The 22,453-nt window shown below is 46.4% G+C and overlaps 1 protein-coding gene across 1 annotated transcript in view; it reads left to right on the forward strand.

The window, feature by feature from the left end:
- Positions 1–1,368: 1,368 nt before the first annotated feature.
- Positions 1,369–22,453, forward strand: part of znf608 (zinc finger protein 608) — a 35,585-nt gene continuing 14,500 nt past the window's right edge. The window contains exons 1-3 of the mRNA XM_061070972.1: positions 1,369–1,916; positions 2,088–2,187; positions 20,107–20,368. Coding sequence (XP_060926955.1) covers positions 1,369–1,916; positions 2,088–2,187; positions 20,107–20,368 — 910 coding nt within the window. The remainder of the gene's footprint in view (positions 1,917–2,087; positions 2,188–20,106; positions 20,369–22,453) is intronic.

Genomic DNA, 22,453 nt, shown 5'->3' on the forward strand with positions numbered 1-22,453 from the left:
CAAATATTCAAATATGCTAATTATGGTGCTGGTGCAAATATGCAAATATTCCAGGGTGCTGGTTTGGTGGAGTTATTGCAGTTCAGAGGAGTTTAAAAGTCTTATGGCTTCAGGAGTCGCTTCTATGTCCACATCAGTGGGTGATGATGGGACAGATTTCATTTATTGATTAGAAAAAAGTTGAAATGATTTTCATAAAATTTGAATTCTTTAAATGTGGAAATGTCACCTGTAATATTCACTTTAATAACTGTAGCCTCTATATAATATAATATTATTACTATAACAGATCATTGACACGAAAAGACACAGACGATAAAACAGTAAGAAGATGTTAAGAAAGATGTTTACGTATTTGGACCATGTGTTGTATAATTTGATAGATGTGAAATGTGGGAATATCAAAGTGCTACACGATTAAAAAAAAGGCTTATAAAGGCCATAAATCCACATTAATAAAAATACTGCAGTTTTTCTAAAGGCACAAAGTACATGGTGGAGCTATGAATGTTATTATAGCGCCACCTGTGGCCGATCACTGCAACTTTTAAAACCCCAGAAAGGAGCAACAGATGCATCAGCTCATTAAATGTCTCCAATCTGCTCCTGACTGATGTTTAAACAATAAAACACTGCAGCGCCGCCAAGTGGCCAAACAGGGACATCACAGGAACATTTAAACTAAATTAAGTCTTCAAAGAGAAAAAAGAGAGAAAACTGTATCAGATCATATTATAACATCAACACAAACACACAAACACACAACATTAGAGCCTGTGTTGATTTATGAGTTTTTATTTCAGGAGCAGCAGAATAAATGTTTCACTCCTCCTGGTGAGGTGTGTGAGGACCAGAAAGGACCAGTGAGGACCAGTGGGGACCAGTTAGGACCAGTGAGGACCAATGAGGACCAGTGGGGATCAGTGGGGACCAGTGAGGACCAGTGAGGACCAGTGGGGACCAGTGGGGACCAGTGAGGATCATTTGGGTCCAGTGAGGACCAGTGGCGACAAGTGGGGACCAGTGGGGACTAGTGGGGATCAGTAAGGACCAGTGAGGACCAGTGAGGACAAGTGGGGACCAGTGGGGACCAGTGGGGACCAGTGGGGACCAGTGAGGACCAGTGAGGACCAGTGGGGACCAGTTAGGACCAGTGAGGACCAATGAGGACCAGTGGGGACCAGTGAGGACCAGTGAGGACCAGTGAGGACCAGTGGGGACCAGTGGGGACCAGTGAGGACCAGTGAGGACCAGTGGGGATCATTGAGGACCAGTGAGGACCAGTGAGGACCAGTGGGGATCAGTGAGGACCAGTGAGGACCAGTGAGGACCAGTGGGGATCAGTGAGGACCAGTGAGCTGAATGCTGATGGACCAAGGAGACGAGGAGATTAACTGTTTCCTCCGAGCTGTGGAGGATGGAGGTCTGCTGAGAGGCTGCAGGGAGCTGTCCCCCCACCACACCTCCTCCTGCATCTCCATCACCTCCTCCTCCTCCTCCTCCTCCTCCTCCTCCTCCTCCTCCTCCTCCTCAGCCGACAGACACGCGGCCCTGCCCTCGCTCCAGACCCGGGCACCTGGCGGGTCGGAGCCGAGGAGATCCGCGCTGAACCGCAGCCGAGCCGGCCGGGAGGGACGAGGGGACCCGGGCCCGGAGGACCGGTCCGGTCCGGCCGGAGGAGAGCTGATGATCTCCATGAGGGAGGCGGGAGGAGGCGCCTCCATCCCCGCGGCCTCCAGCGCTGCGACATGCGCCACAAGCAAAGAGGAGCGGAAGGGGAAGAACATGATCCGCGGCTGGAAGAGGGACCGGGACCGGGACCGGGTCCGGGACCAGGACCGGGACCAGGTCCGGGACAGCGCTCCTCCTGCCGCTCCCTGCGTCCGGCAGAGGAAGGAGAGGAGCGGGGATGCTGCGTCTCCTCCTCCTCCTCCTCCTCCTCCTCCTCCTCCTCCCTCCGTCTTCCTCTCGTCGTCCACAGAGCATCCTCTGTGCCGCTGCGACCCCCGGACCACAGCCGGAGACCACAACAACAACAACAACAACAACAACAACAACAACAACAGCACACACACACACACACACACACACCCGCTGGATTGTGGAGCTCGAGGCGGCGGCGCTATTGTTGTCAGGCGGCAGCATGACGACACGCCGGCCGCCAAGAAACCCCGAGGAGCCGAGCAGGTAGGAGGCCAGACTCACAACCACACGCAGACAGACACACACTCACACACACACACACACACACACACACACTCATCTGCAGCGGATGCATCTGCACGTTGTAATCATTTCAACACGTTTATTATAAGAATGTAAAAAGAGCTGATGGTAGATATTCTGTGCGCAGGCAGGTGTGAGGCCACAAAGAAGGGATGGAGGGATGATGGAGGGATGGTGGAGGGATGGAGGGATGTACGGATGAATGTAGGGATGAGGGATGATGGAGGGATGGAGGGATGAGAGATGGAGGGATGAGAGATGGAGAGATGGAGGGATGAGAGATGGAGAGATGGAGGGATGGAGGGATGAGGGATGATGGAGGGATGAGAGATGGAGGGATGAGAGATGGAGGGATGATGGAGGGATGAGAGATGGAGGGCTGGAGCCTGCCACATGATGTGTGTTTCCTCTGGCTGCTGCCCAGCTGGTGTCATTGTTCCCAGTGAATGTGTCTATTCACCAGCTGATGTACAGACAGCACATGTTCTGTCTTTTCTTCTTCAGGAGGGGAGATGAAGAGGAGGAGGAGGAGGAGGAGGAGGAGGAGGAGGAGGAGGGAGGCAGCAGCAGTGTGTCGTCCATCTCCATCCTCCTCTTCCTCCTCATCCTCCTCCTCCTTTCAGAACCGTTTAATCCAGCCCTTGTTTTTGCAGTAAACGAGACAGAAGTGTTCACGGGTGAGCCGAGGCGTGAAGGAGTAGGAATCTGCTTTGTTTCCTCTTTTCGTTTGGGATGAAGACACGTGACGTCAGAACCGATCTGCGTCTCCGTGTCAGGAACCTGCAGGTTGACCGTCTGAGGTTCAACCAGCAGCCTCACCACACTCCACGGGATCTTCTGCTCATTTGAGGGAACAACGTGCAGGTTTGTGGCCACTTGTGAAATCCTGCAGAGTTTCTGATGATGAGGGAGAAGGATGGAGGGATGACGGAGGGCTGGAGAGGTGAGGTGGGGAGAGAGGTGTTGGACAGGGAGGGAGGAAGGGGACGTGACAGCAGAGGACGCAGGGAGGAGAGAGGAGGAGGAGCAGGTGGAGGAGGTCCAGGAGGAGAGAGGAGGAGCAGGTGGAGGAGGTCCAGGAGGAGAGAGGAGGAGCAGGTGGAGGAGGTCCAGGAGGAGAGAGGAGGAGCAGGTGGAGGAGGTCCAGGAGGAGAGAGGAGGAGCAGGTGGAGGAGGTCCAGGAGGAGAGAGGAGGAGCAGGTGGAGGAGGTCCAGGAGGAGAGAGGAGGAGCAGGTGGAGGAGGTCCAGGAGGAAAGAGGAGGAGCAGGTGGAGGAGGTCCAGGAGGAGAGAGGAGGAGCAGGTGGAGGAGGTCCAGGAGGAGAGAGGAGGAGCAGGTGGAGGAGGTCCAGGAGGAGAGAGGAGGAGCAGGTGGAGGAGGTCCAGGAGGAGTTTAGGTGTTGTGTTGGATGAGAGGAGGAAGAAGCCGAGTCGCCTCCCTGCTGCTGCTCTGTTTGTTTGTTGATCTGAAGGATTCCCATACACACACACACACACACACACACACACACACACACACACACACACACACACACACACACACACTCAGTCACTCCGCTCTGACTCCTGTCATGGTTGTCACGGAGCTACAGAGGATTTTCATTATTTTATTCACTAACAACTGTGATTATAGTTGAAATATGATTATAATATCAAATCTGTGGTTACCTGCAGACGCCTCCAGACACCCTTAACCTGAATAAACCTCGTACACCGTGTTGAACATCACGTGGGAGCAGTGACATAAAGGAAGACGTCATGTTTCCTCCCACTGAACAGTAAAGAACTTGAAACATCCCCTGTACGGACGCTGCCATTTTGATCTTGAGTCTGTGGAGCAGGAGTGTTCCAGTCGACCAATAGCAAGTCAGTCTCAGACCGTTTTAATAACATCAAATAACTTATTCACACGTTGTTCTTCACCTGTGATCGATGCTGTTGTACGGCCATGAGTTGAATTTATCGTTTCACATCTAGAAGTGTTCGGCCGCTGTTCCACAAAGTTCCCGTTTGCTTAGAGACTTGTTTCCCGGCTGCTTCTCGCTCACGTTAAATGATCTGGACTGTTCACGTGTGACCTCACAGCACGAAGGTTTCCATCGCGTCCGAGCGACTTTTCTCCTGCTTCCTGTCCGAAAACATGCAGCCTGGACTCAGGTTTGACTGGAGACTCTAATCTCACTGAAGGTGTGAGTGTTAGCGTTGGTTTGTTTGTCTGCAGCCACAAGACTACGTGTGTGTTTGTGTTTCTTCGACTCGGCCACAGATCTGTCCTCACTGCTCCTTCAGAGACGCTCAGACTGAGTCGTAAACGCTGCTGCTCCCGTTTCAGTTTGAAAACTCCAGGGCGTGTTTCAGTGTGGACGAGCAGAACTGGAGATGTTTGGAGACGATCACAACCTCTCGCTGATTCGTCAGCCTCCTGTCACATGACCTTCCACATGAAAACAACCAGCGTCTTTCTGTTGTTTGGTGAATCAGAGTAAAACAAGTATAAATGTTAAAGATGTCACCATCACTTTAAAGCATCATGGACGTCTTCGAGATCGATCACGATGTAAAATCATGATCCGAACAAAGAACGTCACCGCTCAGTTTGATAAGAATCTGTCATGTGGGTCTTCACACGTTTACACAGGATAATTAACGATGTGATTAGTAAAGAAATCGTGATGAGGAAATAATCCTCTGGGGACTTTTCATTTCTCCCTTGAGGTCTTGAGAAATCCACGTCGGATACCGACTCGAGCTCCTGAATGGAATCTTCCTGTGTGGACTGTGATTGTAGAACATTTCCATCCATCAAGTGGTTGTTCAGATTCTGAATGAAGTGACCGTCTTCTGAGTCACAGCTGAGAAGCTCCGGCTAAAAATATATCCACACAAATTTACAGATGGAATCAAGCCTCCATTAAAAATCAGAGTCGGGCTTGTTGACAGGAGTAGAAGCCGCTGTGCCGCTGCAGAGGCTCAGGCTGTCATCTGCATGACAATCAGATGCAGTGGAGTGTGTGTGGATGACAGAGTGTGTTATCACTGTGTGTTATCACTGTGTGTTATCACTGTGTGTCGGTCTGGATCCCTGCAGGCGGCACCGACACCGAGCAACACAAACACTCGGCTCCTGTTCTATCGTCCTATCTTCGGTTCTGATCGTCTCACAGAGCTGTTAACATGCTCCTCGAAATCCTCCTCCGACATCACATCCTGTTCTCTGAGGATCTGCGGCTCCACCGGCAGCTTTTTCCAGTTTTGTCCCGTTTACCTGGCGTTTTTTTTTTTTTCTCAGTAGGTTTTTTTGCGCAGGCCTCGGTTGCCATGGCGATGTGGACAGTATTTGGTTTATTCAGGCCGGAGCTGTGATCGGGGTGTGATGTCGCATATAAACAGCTGACTGAGGGAGGGAGGAGGAGAGATGCATGCTGGGAAACACAGGAGACTGTGAGGTGGTATAAAGGCCTCACAAGAAAATAATCTTTCATCGTAATAATGATGCGTGAACATTGATCTTATAGAATTTAAACAACTGTTAGGCTCAGATGTCAGTTATTATGAAGGCTGTTGATAAACCAGGTGAATAATCTGTGTTAAATCAGATTTGTCTGTGTTGTGTTTTCACTGAGCAGATGTTAGAAGGAATGAAGTGTGAGTGAGTGCCGTGTCCTCTCCTCAGCATCGTCATCCCTCCGGCTGCTGAGCTCCAGGTTGAATAAACATGATGAAGGTCCAGATCTCCTCGGCTCTAACTCACAGTGAGAGAGGAGAAACAGATCAGATTCACGCCCGGGCTGCAGCACGTGACGGCTGATCGCTGGCGTCCGCTGCTCAGGCAGGGGGCGTGTCGGGTGTGAGGCTCCAGGTATGATCACTGTATCTCCTCTGATACAAGTAGAGGAGCAGTGACTGAATGCCAGGACTCTACGGTGTGAAGCATCTTCCAGTCCTGCAATAACGATAAAAACCTTGATTTAAACAAATATATGAATTCAGTCAACAGAAACACTAGAGTGCTTTTACTTTGAAAAGGAACAGGACATGTTTGATTGCTCCATCTTCAACAGACAGATAGTGAATCTGTGGTGGAGGATCCTTCAGGTGCAGCTGAGGAGCAGGAGACTCAGCAGGCGTCTGTCCGATCCGATCCCTGAGAACTCCAGCGCTGAGATGAGAAGAACGTTCAGAGACGCTCACACGCCCGATGTGGCCTCGCCTCATTTCAACATCAGCCTCCATCTTCCTCTGAGGATTTCACAGTTTGACTGAACCTGAGGGATAAAGTACTCGCTCACACCTGTTTGGGTTCAGAGCTTCAGACTCGTCAGTCCAGTCTGAACCTGAACATCAGGTGTGAACGGTTCCTCAGAGCAGAAGAGGAGTTCTGCGTCTGGAGGTGTGATGCTGGTAGTGTTAAAGCGTGTTCTTTACTTCTTTAAGAGAAGACTTTATTTATTTAGGAAGCGATGAACAGGTTACAGCAGAGCAACGGGCTTCCAGTACATTAGTTGTATCAGAGCGCCACGAACATCCAGTGTCTGTCTATTTTATAACAGCAGATCTTCGTTCCTCCTCCTCGGAAGTGCGCAGGCGTAATCCATCCTCCTGGCTTTTGGAATACGGAAGTAGAACAGGAAGACACTCCCAATGACGCTATAGTTGCTCGGCAACCTGTTTACTTCATAAAAGGCCTTGAACCAGCAGATGCAATGTGGGGCAAAACTGTTGTCCATGTTTCAGCTATATGAAAACAAACCTGACTGTGTAAACATTCGGATCCTCGAAACCAAAGCAACATACAACATTAAGTCAACAACGTCTCTCTGTCTGATCTCCTATCAAGACAGCTGTGAGACTGACCATCAATATGACGCACACACATTTGTAGCTAGTTTCAAGATTGAACATTCTGAGAATTAAAAGGTTATTGCTAATATTCTGTATGAAGGCCTAATATCTAACTAAAAATACTTCTATCTTTATTGTTAAGAGTACAAATATAATGTTGAAATGCTTCTATCTTTATTTGTTTAGAATTCCGTCAGACACAAATTATAGTTAAAAGTTGGAAATCCCAACAGTAGTGATAGCATCGTGATATCACCATGGCAACTGTTCTGGGTTTGTTCCCTCGTGGTTGAATGCACTTATTAATAATAATAATGATGCCTTGCTTTTATTAAGCACCTTTCAAGGGACCCAAGGACACTTTACATGTTTGTCGGACTTAGTGTGAGTCTCTGTGGATGAAAGCTCAACCACATGAAGCTCTTTATTTCTTTCCTCCATTCAAACAGATCACATGTTAGACACCTGAGCGTGTTGCCACCTGTCAATCAATCAGACCGACCTGTGAGTGATGAGGCGTCACGCTGCTCAATGACCTCATCACTGTATCTGATAATTATCGGTTACATCCGTTGTGTTGTTTCTTTCCTCTGTCAGATGAGAGCAATTTGATTTACTGGAGCTTCTCTACTTCACGTTGTGTATCAGCAGGTTTTCACTTTGCATCAGTGAACTCAGCCTGTCAGGGAACAACAGCCGGGGGGGGGGGGCTTCCTGAGCCGTCATGTAAAACATTCTCTTCTATGTCTCGACAGTTTAGAGCCGACGGGACCAAAACAAGCTTCTCCCAGTTCCACCAGAAACAAACTGAAAGACTTCATCACTTTGCTGTTGTTAGGTCACGTTATTCACTTTTAATAACTTTACATTAAAGCTGTGAAACAAAATGTGTTTTACAGTCCCAGCCTCTCCAGTGAGATTCTTTCGTTTGAACCATCGGCTCGAAGACGATGAAGCAGCTGAGCAGCTTCGACTCAGTGAATCACTCTCACTCTGTTAATGAAGATCAAACTGAACAAAGACGTGGAAATAACGTCTCACCATAAAAAACAGATTCATATTGTGAGGAAGGCCGAGATGGTGTGAATCCATTCTGCTGCTCTTCATCCACCGAACTCACCTGAGCAGAGATTTATTCTATACTTTTATATCTTGAATTTAAACAGGAAAATATGTCGATTTTAAGAGGAAATGAAAAAGTAGTTTTGTAATTTTCTGTTGATCAGGTGTCGTTTTCCTTCTGATGATCTCAGGTGATGATTTGTGTGATCATCAGACCCGAGGCCGACCTTCTGCTGCACTTTCATGTTGTTTATGGTTTTTCAGTCAGTCAGCTGGTCCGTTATCTGACGCCTCACAGACCCGTGTGTTCAGACGTGGATTCCTCGATACGACTCGTCTGAAACATGTGCAGTGAGTCACGTTCATGAGTGAGTGACGAACTTCAGCCTCCAAGGGAATCAGACTCTGACCTTTGAGTTGATATTTGAGTTCTTTATTCATTACCACGAGGCCACTGCAGGAACATCAGATGTCGGAGAGCTTCCAAAAGTAAAACTGAGGGAAAACGCAGTTTGGTTTTAAAGCAACAGTCAAAACGTGATTTGATTTGATTGATTTCCAAAGGTGCTGTTCCAGTTCCTGTTTATTCTATATCCACTGATTCAATCCAGTAAAAACACTGAATAAAGAAGTTTCTAGTCAAACATCTGACGCTGTTCGGTTTCTCAGAAAACTTAAGATACAGACGTTCGACCACTAAAATCCTCAATCAGCTTGAAATATAGAATTAAGAAACCACCAAGATTTGAAATGTGCATCGTAAAAAGTCACTTTTCAGGAAAACAAACCCTGACACGTGCACAAAGTGATATGACGCCACCAACAGGCGACCAAATCAAACGCACCCTGATTTAATCTACAGATTCCTCCAGGTTTGAACTCAACTTGACTTCAGATCAAACTCAGCTCTGGATGTTTTCAGAGTCTCAGATTGAACCTTTAATTCAAAACACTGCTTCAGGGTCAAAATTGTATCAAGAGAATTTCTTTAGATGTTTCGGTGCTGAATGAGATTTTGTTATAAATCAAAAAGTGGTTTTACATATTTTTACGTCTTTAAATATTCCCTCATTTTGTGACTTGGTTCTTTCTCAGTTTGTCGCTGAACAATCGAAGCATCAAACTGAAGCTGGAGCTCAGTTTCACTCTCTGCAGCCGCTGGAAGCTTTGGTTTTCGCTGTCGGCTCCAATGAGCTGTGATTGACAGGAGGTTATTGGTTGAAAACACAGAATCAGACAGGCAGAAGACAGACGACCCCCCCCCCCGAAACGAGCTGGTGACCTTGACGTTTCTCTCTGTTCGACCTCACTTCATCTCCACGCTTCATGTTTTCTTTCATCATCCCGGAGGAAACTGTGACGTGCAGCTGTAAAACTGAGGGTTCATTCTTTTACTGTGATTCTTGATTCACACGCGCGTCAAAAACAATCCTTTAGTCTTTGAATTTGAATAAATGAACCGTCAGCGTCAGTGAAGATGTTTGTTTTCCAGCGTTTTAATGATTTCACCACAAACGCTGTTTCTCTTATTTTCCTTCTGTCTCTTGTCGCTCGTGGAGTCGATCACAAAGAGCTCTGATGAAACCTCGTTTCCCTCAAGTTGAAACACGTCCTCTTGTTTTCTTCACCGCAGACGAGTGGATTTCTACCCGGTCGTGTCTGGTCGTTGACTTTGTATTCAGCCGAGCAGCTTCCCTCCCGAACAACTTTGATACGGTCGCTCCCTGCTTCTTCTTCTCAGATAATGGGCGGAGGTTTCTTCCAGCTGTCTGATTCACGAGCCTGATCCCCGGTCGCTTCTCTCTCTGCAGGAGACTCAGCTGCCGACAGCTTCAAGCTGCTAAATCACAAGGAAACTGTTGCGTTTGAGCCAAATGTGTCATGTGACAAACACAAACATATTAGCGTCGTCAGCATTAATCACCTGAATATTTACATTGCAGCTATTTTCCTCTGACATCACACTCAGGGCGTGAGCTCAGATTTAATCAACATAATAAAGTCAAACTGCTGCGATTGAAAATAGTGTCAACACAAGAAATATGACAAATTATTATTTCACTGCACATTATATATTAACACTATTTCTAGTGTAATTATATTTTTTAATTTCCTTGTGTTTATATTTATTACTTCTACTGACGTCCTCTTTGCTGCTGCAACACAGAAATCTGTCCTGTTGTGAGAATAATAAAGGATTATTCAATCTTATCTTATCTTATCTTATTTTATCTTATCTCATCTTCCAAACTGATTAGCACCTCAAAAGACCATGAATAGTTATACAAGTTCATATCAGGACGCACCATGTTTCAAGGTCAGCGTTAGTTTGGTCACGATACGTTTTAATTCTGAAATTTTGTCACAATTATTTACGCCTGCAATCAAATGCACTGGAATCATGCTCGTTGTCTAATGCTAAAGGCTAAAGGCTAAAGGCTAAATGCTAAAGGCTAAAGGCTAAATGCTAAAGGCTAAAGGCTAAAGGCTAAAGGCTAAATGCTAAAGGCTAAATGCTAAATGCTAAAGACTAAACGCTAAATGCACAATCCAATGCTAAATTGCATGAAGCAAACTATTGTTTTGATGTAAACTCTATGAACATTACACTGAAACATACGTTGCAATAAATAATAATAACAATGACAATAATAATGTTACTTAGCATATCTTGACATTTTTTAGATTGTGTGTTACTGCTAATTTTACATCAATAGCTTATTTACATTTGGTGCCTTTTCATCTGGGCTTGAGTGAATTAGTCCGAGAGGAGCATCAGATTCAGATTGAAAACGTCTTTCACATCGTATGTTTTTGATCGTACACAATGAAACGTTATTCGTATCGGCAGTGGTTGATGCTAACGTTAGCTGTTTTCCAATAGAAGCTAATAGGCCATTTCAGACATGTAGTGGAACGAGTCCTACCCTGGAGAGCAGTGTAAAAGTGAGGAGCGCTGACTCTGCAGCAAATTCAGGAGACCAGAGTCCCTTAAAGTCAGTGTATTTCAAACTGACAGAGGAAGAACCCCCCCCCCCCCGTGCTCGAAACCTCACCCCAAAGACTTGTGACTTTCAGGAGGCAGCTCTGAGGTCAAGCTAATATCAAAGCTCCTTTTCCATTGGTCAGAAAACCACTGACATCTGGTTTCTGTCTGTGAGGAGAAGGGATTCAAACCTCATTCGCTCTCAGGTCACATGACTCTGCAGCAGACGGCTCTGATCGGAAACGATGGAAATCATAAATTCTTCTTTCAGTCGAAACACTGACGCTGAAATTCTTCTTCTTGACGTTCAATTCAATTCAATTCAATTCAATTCAATTCAATTCAATTCAATTCAAGGAGTATCGAGCCAAATCTCCTCTAATCAGAAAGAGTCAGTCGCCTTTTTAACCAGTTGACTTGCATTTATTTGTGTTTCCACTGAATTTAGTGAAAAATTGGATTAATATCGACCAAAATGCCAATATTTGCTTAATGTTTTGATTTATCGACCACATTTCAAAACAGAAAATGTATTTTTCATTTGAAGTGATAATTGGACATAAGCTGAAATTGAACAAGTGGACATGAGAAGTAAACGGTTCCTTCCTGGAGACACAGACGTGTCCTCAGAGCAGCAGCAGCTCCTGTGGAGGACGGACTCAGACTCCATCAGGTTTCAGACTGAGCCGGTGGAACCAGGCTCCGCCCACTCGCTCTGCAGGACGACAGCTTCTGCTTCGAATCACCAGAACCTCACATCCCTGTCCTCCATCTGTCGTTACCTGAAACACCTTCTCAGAATCACCCATGATCCTCTCTGTCTGCCGCTCGGTGGCACTGAGCCTCACTGCAGCTGCTCTTTTATTCACAGACGTTTATTCAGTCGAGCGTCTCATCTGTTTAAATCCAGAGCAGATTAACGTTTCTTCCATCGGAATCCGTGAGCGCGGTGGAAGACGAGGAGGAATGAGGTCGAAGGCAGACATGTTCTGAGGTGATGTTTCCGTCTTGGAACATTTCACGTGTTGTTAATGTTTTTCACAGCTGAAAGATTCCAGCTCCAGTATCTGGGTCTAGAAAGGAAGGAATCTGTGGTTTGAGATTTAAAGGATTCTGTGAAACTCGTACACACACGAATGTGTCGGACTTCTGAAGAAGCAGTGAACAGATATTTTATTGAATCCAAACAGATGAATGGACAGAAACGTGCTTTGTGTTGAGGAGAAGATGAAATGTTTGTTGGGATCGATCGGTCGGATGCTGTGAAACAACAGCTCCAACATTCTGACTTTGCACAAACTTACAACTTTGAGTTTAATGAGCCAAAAAAATATTGATTTAAGACGTAAAAAAGTTAACAAGCGAGATTCTCATGTATTAAACGAACCACGATGAGAGAGGTCTCCGTTGATCTGTGCAACAAACTCAAGCTTTTCATTGTCAGTGACTGCTTTATGTTATTGTTGTGCATTTGATAATACAAATCTTGAATCTTGAATCTTGAAAACACACATCGGATGAAATCCTGCCAGAAGCTGAACACGTTACCTAAATGCTACAACGAGATACCGGGCGATACCGATTAGAGACTAAAAGTTTCTAGAAAAACTTGAAACGTCTTTATTCCATAATCATGTTTTAAGAAAAACATATTTTCTGCTTCCTGAAGCACGTCATCTAATTCTGTGTCTCAGTCGCAATTTACTCCCTGATAAATAATTTACTCCAAAGTGAGAAACACATTTCTGACACTTGACAAACTTCATCACTGACAAATACATCATCACACATTCTGAGTGGAGTCACGGTGGAGAAGGTTCAGCAGGAAGTCGTGTGTTCAGCCTCCGTTCTTCCTCTGGTCTGATCGTGATTAAGAAATTAAATATGGGGGGGGGGTGCAGAGAGTGATTTAAAGAGTCTCGTAGTGAATGTGTTGGTCGTCACGTCTCAGGTTGTTGTGTAAAAACACTCAAACCATTACAATCATTAAATTACAGTTTTATTACTTTGATTATTAGACAAACTAACACTTTGTGATTCAACATGAATTCACCTGGAACTCGACTTGTTGGTTTCTCACGTTGTAGCACAAACATTACAGATGTTCACAGACGTCTTCCTGCTCGTCTCTGGTGTTTGACAGTTTATTGATGTCATGTATTTGTCTCTGTTCTGCGGCTGTGTCCTTGGTGGGCGGGGTCTACGTGGCCCACAGAGACCGCCTCCTCCCGGGGCCGCGTAGACCTCCAGCCGACAGTAAGACCATGTGGTCTGGAGAGGATCTCAGCTTCACCAGCTCGTCCCATCTCTATCACCGAGGAGCTGAACATGTTCCGTTAGCTGTTCAGTTGAGTTGATGCGTGAGACTCAGGTGTCAGACGCCTCCTCGCTTACTGGGGCCGTGACCTCGACCTCCCACTACCTGAACAACCGTCTGTCACTGGAGTGCAATGCATCCTGGGATAGTTTGGGCTGGGAAGGATCCTTGGTTTCTCTGTGATGGGAGAACATCAGTCTTCAGATGCAGCCTCCGAAGGTTCAGCTCCTGAACTGAGACACGGTGAAAGGGATGAAATCGTCTCTGGAGTCGGATCAGCTGCCAAACTGTGTCTGATGCTTTATAATTAAATCATCATGAAAACGCTGCTTGCAAACACAGAAACTGTGGGAGATTAAATATATGTAGATTTGTGTGAAAGTAATTATTGTTAATGTTTGTGCAGCAGCGATGGGTCGTCGTTAGTTTCAGATGTTTTGCAGCAGCAGCAGGAGTTATTACAGCGGTGAGTAATGTTTTTACTCTGATGGTTAAAACGAAATTAAAGTCTGTCGTTCAGAGGGTGTATGTGTGTGTGTGTGTGTATGTGTGTGTGTTTTTGTGTGTGTTTGTGTGTGTGTGTGTGTGTGTGTGGATAGGGAGTGAAAAGGCAGAGCAGAGGCACTGGAGAGAGAAAATGGGGAAAAGACGGCTTCCATTTGCAAAAAAACACAGCACGTACTCACACAGACAATAAATACTGGGATGATTTCTGACTGGGAACAAAAAAACTGTCTGTTGCTGAGGGACTTAATAAGAGGGGAGGAAAAGAAAAGGGAGGAGAGAGACGAGAGACGATGGAGAACAGAGGAGCACACGAAAAAGGACAAAAAAGGGAGGAGGAGGAGGAGGAAGACCAAAAGATTAGAGAGAGGAATAAGATGTGAAGATAAGATGTGAAGATAATAACAAGAAAATGGAGAAAGACAAGGATGATGTAAAAAGGAAACGGACGAGAGATGAGATGAGGATGAAGAGAAAAATAAGAAAAGAGCATGTGAAGAAAGGAAAGGAGTGAGAGGAAGGAAGAGGAAAAATAAGACATATAGTAGAATGAAAAGGAGGATGAAGCAAGGGATTGAAAGAGGAATAGGTAAAAGGTGAAGGGAAGGAATGAAAGAATGAAAGGACAGGGAGGAAAAGAAAGATGGAGAATGGAGGAAAGGAGGATGAGAGAGGAATGAAAAGAAGAGGAGGAAGAGAGATAAGAGGAGCGACTCCAGTCAGGATGGAGGAGAACTGGGAGGATTCCAATTCTTTATTGACATCTTTAAACACAGAAACATTTTTCTTCAGTAGAAATGTGATTGAAAATGAAAGAGAAGCAAAGATAAAGAAAAGAGTCTTTGTTTAATTATAGATTTTTGGAGCAGAATTAATGGAGAGCTCCGCCGCCCCCCCGACGCCTCCCTCCCTCGCTCTCTGATTAATTTGGGTAAATCTCTGTATGAGGCGAGAGAGGAGGTGAGAGAGGAGGTGAGAGAGGAGGCCGGGTAGGAGGCGAGAGAGGAGGCGAGAGAGGAGGTGAGCGAGGAGGCGAGAGAGGAGGCGAGAGAGGAGGCGAGAGAGGAGGTGAGCGAGGAGGCAAGAGAGGAGGCGAGAGAGGAGGCGAGAGAGGAGGCCGGGTAGGAGGCGAGAGAGGAGGCGAGAGAGGAGGCGAGAGAGGAGGCCGGGTAGGAGGCGAGAGAGGAGGCGAGAGAGGAGGAGAGAGAGGAGGCGAGAGAGGAGGCCGGGTAGGAGGCGAGAGAGGAGGCGAGAGAGGAGGCGAGAGAGGAGGCGAGAGAGGAGGCGAGAGAGGAGGCGAGCGAGGAGGCGAGAGAGGAGGCGAGAGAGGAGGCGAGAGAGGAGGCGAGAGAGGAGGCGAAGTAGGAGGCGAGAGAGGAGGCGAGAGAGGAGGCCGGGTAGGAGGCGAGAGAGGAGGCGAGAGAGGAGGCGAGAGAGGAGGCGAGAGAGGAGGCGAGCGAGGAGGCGAGAGAGGAGGCGAGAGAGGAGGCGAGAGAGGAGGCGAGAGAGGAGGCGAGGTAGGAGGTGAGAGAGGAGGCGAGAGAGGAGGCCGGGTAGGAGGCGAGAGAGGAAGCGAGAGAGGAGGCGAGAGAGGAGGCGAGAGAGGAGGCGAGAGAGGAGGCGAGAGAGGAGGCGAGAGAGGAGGTGAGAGAGGAGGCGAGAGAGGAGGCGAGTGAAGGAGGTGAGAGAGGAGGTGAGAGAGGAGGCGAGAGAGGAGGCGAGGTAGGAGGCGAGAGAGGAGGCGAGCGAGGAGGCGAGAGAGGAGGCGAGAGAGGAGGCGAGAGAGGAGGTGAGAGAGGAGGCGAGAGAGGAGGCCGGGTAGGAGGCGAGAGAGGAGGCGAGAGAGGAGGCGACCTCCTCACGAAGCTGCAAAGTCCTTTTGTACCTGAGGTCGAACTGCAGCCGAGAAAGTGGATTCAAGTGTTGGAACGGATTTAACACAAAGCTTTTATCAAGACGATATATTCTAGATTTACTTTATTGTTTTAATTATATTTTTATTGAATAATTAACATTGTTTTAAAAAAACGAAAAACACATTTTACATAGATAAGGGCTCTGCAATGCTACAAAAATCTGTGCAACTAACTAATTTCTGTGTGTGTGTCTGTGTGTGTTTGTGTGTGTGACCTGTGATATGAGGTTTGTGTAGTTGCAGGTGTGTGAGGGGGATCGTGAGTAACACCATGTCATCGTCTGCATAGAGTCTCCACATCGAAAACCAAATCCCATCAACTGGTTTCATATTGTATTAAAAAGCTAAAGGTTGTTTCTGATTGAAAAATCTAAACCAGTATTTTTTTTAGAGGAGAAAAACAAGCTTTTGCTTTTGTTCATCACAACTTTCAAGTCGACCTTCTTGTCCCAAGATGTTGGATCATCTCCAGATAATTAACTCATTATCTGGAGATGATCTAGTGAAACTCACTGTTGTGGATCCGATGTGTCTCGTTCTACCTCTCGTACGAGAACGTGTAGTTTTCTGTATCGTGGTTTTTGTGTCTGACGAAGCTGTCGTTGATTGTGTGAGCAGGAGGAACATGGCTGGATCTGATCTGACGGGAAGCGAGTGAGACAGGTTGTGTGTTTGTGCTCGGCCCCGGGGTCCATGCATATTTTACTGGATGTTGGGTCTTTGTGTTTTCCCTCCTCCTCTGCGACTCTGTTAAAGCAGTGAAACTCCAGTTTCTTCCTCTGTGTCTTCTTGTCTGGAACATGTTGGTCTTTGTTGTCCGGCCAGAGAAACCGAAGGCTTCGCAAAACAAGATATTGGAGACTCGGGGAAAAAAAGAATACAACAACGGAAATCAATGATCGCAGACGCCCGAGGCGAGAGCGGTGATGCAGAGTTTCAATCAGCCCGAGCTGCCGGGAGGAGGCAGAGGGAAAATAACACCGAGAAACAAACTCCGTTAATATAACTGAGCACATTCAGCACATGAAGTCATCTGGCTCCTGAAGCTGCTCCGGTGCCGTCGACTGCTGAGGAGCAGGAAACCTGAACCTTCCATCTCGACTCGGTGGTTATTGTAAAGACTGAACGACACACAACTTCTTCCTCTGCTGCTGTGAGAGACGTATGATTACGCAGTGGAAGAGGTCGATTCCCCGTTAAACAGAGAAATGAACAGACTTTATGTTAAGCTTGAGAATCAGACTTTCCTTCGGCAGCTTTGTTCAGTGAGGACTGTTATATGACCAGGGTACAGCCTCATGTGACACTGCATCATCCACCCGTCACCTTCATCAGCTCAGTGTTGGAGTTTGTTGGTTTTTACTGAAACGATGGACGCTGTAGTTTTTTTCAGGGTCGATAAGTTTCATCATAAAGTCAAAAAACTCTTGTTAATCGATTCCGGAAATGTAAAACTTTTATTTAGATAAAATAATAATTTCATTGTGATCAAAATGTTGTTTATGTTCCTTCCAGATAACGATTCTGATACCTGCCGGACATGTTGCCATTTTAAATTGCTAACATGTTAGCTCGCCCTGGCTAATGCCTGTAGGCAGCACAGTGTAGCATGTTTTTTGGAGCAGTGAGGAAGAATTGATTTCCTGTAAATGAAAAAGTTAATTCAATCCGGGTGAGTTGCTTGGTTTTATCTCGTTAGTTCCCTTCAGAGCTTGTCCCACCTGTGAGTGGTGCCCCAGCAGAGGCTGTTGATTAGAACAGGTCACAGGCGCCGTTAACGTCCCGCACTGTGACGTACGATCATTTACAGACATGAGAACCAAATCAGACTCATGATCGATTCATTGATTGACAGAAAATAAACCAGCAACAACAGACAGAAGAAAGTGAACAGACGTTAACTACACGATAAAGGTGGAAACACAAAAGCTTGACAAATGAAATGGAGACATTTTTTCACGTGGTTATTTTTATATTTCGCTAAAGTACGTTTTTGTTCATGTGTGTCTCTTAGCAGGATTTCACAAAAACTACTGGAATACTTGAATACTACTTGGACCAGTGAAGAGCTCTTAAATGTTCTGTATCTATAAAGATCTGTTCTGGTCCTGATGACACTCAAAGCTCTTCACAGTTCAAAGGGTTCAGTATCACATGGGGAAGAGTGGGATCGAACCCCCGACAGCGACCGCTCTACCCCCTCTGCCACAGCCACTCTGTCTGGAACGAAGAATGTTCAAATCACATCCAGTCCAATCAGACCCGTCTCCACGCTCTACATTGAACGTGTCGCCCCTAGCAACACACCTGCCGGTTTGAAGTAGATATGAGGAACGCTACTCGAGGCGAATTATATATTAAATTATACAGACGGTGATTTGTCTTATTAAGATTATCATTAATTATCTCTCAGTTCACGAGGATGAGTGACGGGTTTCCACCGTCGTCACTTTTTTATTCAGAAGTGAGACATTAATCAGACGTATGAAATCACAGCAGATCGTCCGATAAAAGGAAAACTACCCGTTTCCCTGGCTGCTCAGCGTCAAGGTCACATTGGGTTACACCGTTCTGCAACAGCGCATGCTAATCAGTCTTGTGTTACCATGAAGTCGCAGCCGGGTTTTTTTTGTAAGAGTTCTGCTGCTGCTGCTGTCTGACTTTTTAATTAAGAAACTGTGGAGAACGGCTGATTTGTTTGAAGCGTTCAGCTCACGGGGGAGCGGCCTCGTGATTTTATTGTTATTTTGCCGTGTGACTCCGTCCCGACTGACTGTGGCTGCAGCCGAGGGTTTTTTTTCCGGGCGTCTGAAGGAGGAAAAAAAGACGTTGACAGCGGAAGAGAAATCACAGGGGATCACGATTATTCTCTTCCAGTTAATTTGCTCTGTGATTTGGTAGAAGTCATCCTGGGTGGTCCTCGTCAGCAGCTGTGTGGGAGCTAACAGATGGCGACAGGAAGCGCGCACGATCATCGCTTTTTTGTTTTATTGCTATTTTGTTCGGATACATTTGCATTTTTTTATATAAACAAACCTTTTAATACCTGGAGCAGAGACTGTGGGACCGAGACTCTTCAGCAGCTCAGGGACCAGACGAGGGAAGAGGAATCGTTTTCAAACAGGAAGTCTCAAACCTTAGTGGAACTTCAGAGGGAAAAGACAATGCAAAAAAAGGACTGGAACTTTTCACAAAAATCTAATTTGGCGTGACACACTATCGGCTGGAATATATTTGCGTTGGTTACGTGAGTGTCCTGTCAGGACTGCTTTGCTTTGTGGCGTCCTCCATTTTCACATTGTAAGGTCACTGACTCCGGGCACTGATTGGTCAAGTTGATCGTGCTGCCGCCGCTGGGTTTGAGATCAAGATCATTACGGGTAAAAGGTTTTAAGCCTTAACGCCGAAGACGGCTGAAGCTTGAGGCTCGTTAGCTGTGTTCCAATTCAGAGGTTTGAAGACCGATTGAGTCGCAGCATCTTGACTAAGTTTTCCAACTTCACGACAAATGCATCCTTCTCTTCCTGAGCAACAAAGGTTCCAATAAATCCTCCTTGGGCCAAATTATTATCCCTGGAGTCATTGAGTGACAGAGCTAACGAGCTAGCTAGGTGGTTGAGCTACAGCCTCTTAGGAGCTAACGATACAAAGGTACAAGCTGGTGACGCAAGTAGGAAATCCTCCGTAGACCACGTCTGGTTTCAGCTTGGCCTACGACTAGACTACGAGTCCATGAAGGATGAGTTCCCTGAAACTGAACCTAGTTTCACTTTTGAATCTCAAGCGTTCAAAGTTTTCACTACATATATTAAATGAGCCTGGACGGACGCGGATGTTAAATGTGGTTATTCTAGTTTCTGGTTCCTAATCCCTTTAATACTGAATATCTGCTGGTGTCCAGTCGCCGTGTTGGAGCTGCACCTGTGACCTTGGCTGTGACCTCTGCAGCTGAAGGCTCGGAAGAGGGATTTTAAAGAAGAGCTCAGAGAAACTTGAGTCTTTACAGTTTATTGTTGCTGCTTTGATGGTGATTATTTGACATGAACACTTTTATAGAAGCTGCAGGAGGCTTCACTCCCAAACAAGTGTTCGTGGAGTCTGCGTTTCTCAAATAGAAAAACTTATTTTGACCCGTGAACACAAGAGCAAAGCAAAAATATGAGATAAATACCAATCATGAGTAAAGTTCTTATTTAATGTCTTACTAAAACTTGAGATAAACGTTGTGATCTCTAACGAATCCTTTTCTCTCCAGGTCGACCCCATGTTCACTGTGCCGGCCCCCCCCGCCCCGGGCCACCCCGGCGCCTCTCTGCCCTCGGCTCCTTCCTTCTCCCCTCCGGCCCTGCCCACATCCAACCCTCTGCAGATGGCAGTGAGGACCAGGTCCATCGGCACCAACACCCAGGATGCAGGCGCCTCCGGGCCCCTAGAGGGCGACCCGGCCGGTCTGGGGCCGTGTCAGCCCGGGACCAGCGTGAACCTGGAGGGCATCGTGTGGCACGAGACCGACGAAGGTAGGAAGCGTCCTGAAGTTCACCGTGAAAACATCAGCTCACAATGGGTTTCAGATGTTTCAGATGTTTTTATAGTATGTGATTACTCGCCAGTGAGAACGCCACTGAAACATCTAAATCATAAAAAAGATATATAGTAAACATGTGTTGTGTGAGTGTTGATGAGTGGGTGTGAAGTGTTGCTCGATGATTCCTTTTCCTTTGTTTCACACGTTACGTTTCCTGGATGTCTTGTGAAGCTCAGACTGAGTCAGTGGATCTTTCAGCTTCACTGAGGCAGAAACAGATCGGCAGCTTTTCTGATCCCTGAACTCGACGTCACTTTAAAAAACACTTGATGTGTGAAAACAGCTCCGACGTTTCCTCTGCGTTTTATTCCAGTGTTGAATATTGTTGTCCAGCCGGATTCGTCTCTAACTGGAAACAGATTAAATCGACTGCTATAAAACCGTTTTTATTGAACTGGGTCTGTGTGAAAGCTTCACTTTATCCTTTTCACCTAAATCTCCTGCAGTAAATGTGTGAAGACTCATTTGCAAGTCTGCAGTAAATGTTTGTTTAGCTCGTCCTCATTAAAGCTAAAGATAGGGCTGTAAACTCTCCTCATTGAGAAGCTGCAGACGAACGGTACCGAGGTTCTGCCGGAGCCGGAGAGCCGGAGGAATCCTTTCTCTGGTTCACTCCAGGGTTCGGAGATTTTAAAACGCTGCTCAGCTCAGCAGAAAAACAAAATAACCAAAACATATCTCTGTTTTTATCCTGGAGCTGGTTCAGTTCTTATCATGTGACCTACATATGGAGTCTCTTTGGTTTGTCTGTCTCTCTCCACGACCTTTGACCTCTCCAGAGCTGAGGCTGGTGGTGATCTGATGTTTGTCTGCTATGGAAACAAAAAACCTTTGGTTGTGTAACGTTTCGTTCAAAGTTCAAGACTCACTGTGTTTTCTGTCCTGGCTCCGAGATGTGGGAGGAGTCTCTGTCCGAGTCAGATCTGAAAACTTTGAGGAGGTTTTCACTTTTCATTTATTCTCTAAATGATCTTTATTGACCTGATTCTTAATGTTTTAAGAAGTTTACTCTCACTCTGGGAACCTTCAGTGTCCCCTCCGGGCAGCTCGGACCTGAAGTCCATGTTGGGAAGTGAAGTCTTCTTCAGATTATTCACATTTCTCACAAGCAAAAATGAATCTTTCCAGATTTCGAACCCCAGTGACTCAGTTTGATTAGCGTCCTGGGAACTGATCCTTCTGTCTTCCATCCCAGTTTGTGTTTTATCATCGTCTCTTTATTTGTTTAACCTGGAGACCACAGACTCCTGCTGTTGCAACCATTGTTGGTTTGAAAAACCAGAGCTACAAGAACAAATATCAGCTGCTTGTCTTTCCAGAGCGTTTCAGACACGTTTTACCTCCCAAATAAAAATAACAGTTTATATTTGAACACGATTGGATCCAAAACACGAAGAGAAGCGGAGCCAGAAACTGGTCCAACGCTTTAAAAAGCTATTCTGTGGGAGTACGAGTCTGCGGATCAGACGGCCGATGATTCACCCGTCGATTCCGACGCCAGCGCTCTCTGATCGGCTGCTAACGAGGACGGCGCTCGGCTCGGCAGCCTCTCAGCAGAGGTGTAATACCTGACTGCAGGCGGCTAATGAATAAATCCCATCTCACGCTGCCAGCCGCCGGGCCTGTGAAGTGGAGTCGGCTTCGGTGGAGAGGCGTTTGTATCCAGGCCCGGTTTTAATTAACCAAGCTTTCGCTCTGGACACAAGTGAAAAAACGAGAAGAAAACACAAACACGACAGAAGGAAACAGCATCACGAGCCGAGAGCTTCTTAACGAGAGAGGGAGGAGGGAGGGGGGAGGAGGGAGGAGGGAGGAGGGAGGAATCACCCGATCACACTGTGTGCATGAGAGAGGCGGAGAGATGGAGTCAGACAGACGATCGCTGACATCTATAAACACTCTTTATTTCACATGTGAATATGTTTCTGTTTTGTAGAAACCTTCAGATCCATCGACTCAAACCACAAATCACAGTAGAGACGTTTCAAAATGAAAGTAGTGAAACGTACAATAAACA

The sequence above is a fragment of the Limanda limanda genome, chromosome 5 (genome assembly GCF_963576545.1).
Source record: "Limanda limanda chromosome 5, fLimLim1.1, whole genome shotgun sequence".
In the NCBI taxonomy this organism is placed as follows: domain Eukaryota; kingdom Metazoa; phylum Chordata; class Actinopteri; order Pleuronectiformes; family Pleuronectidae; genus Limanda; species Limanda limanda.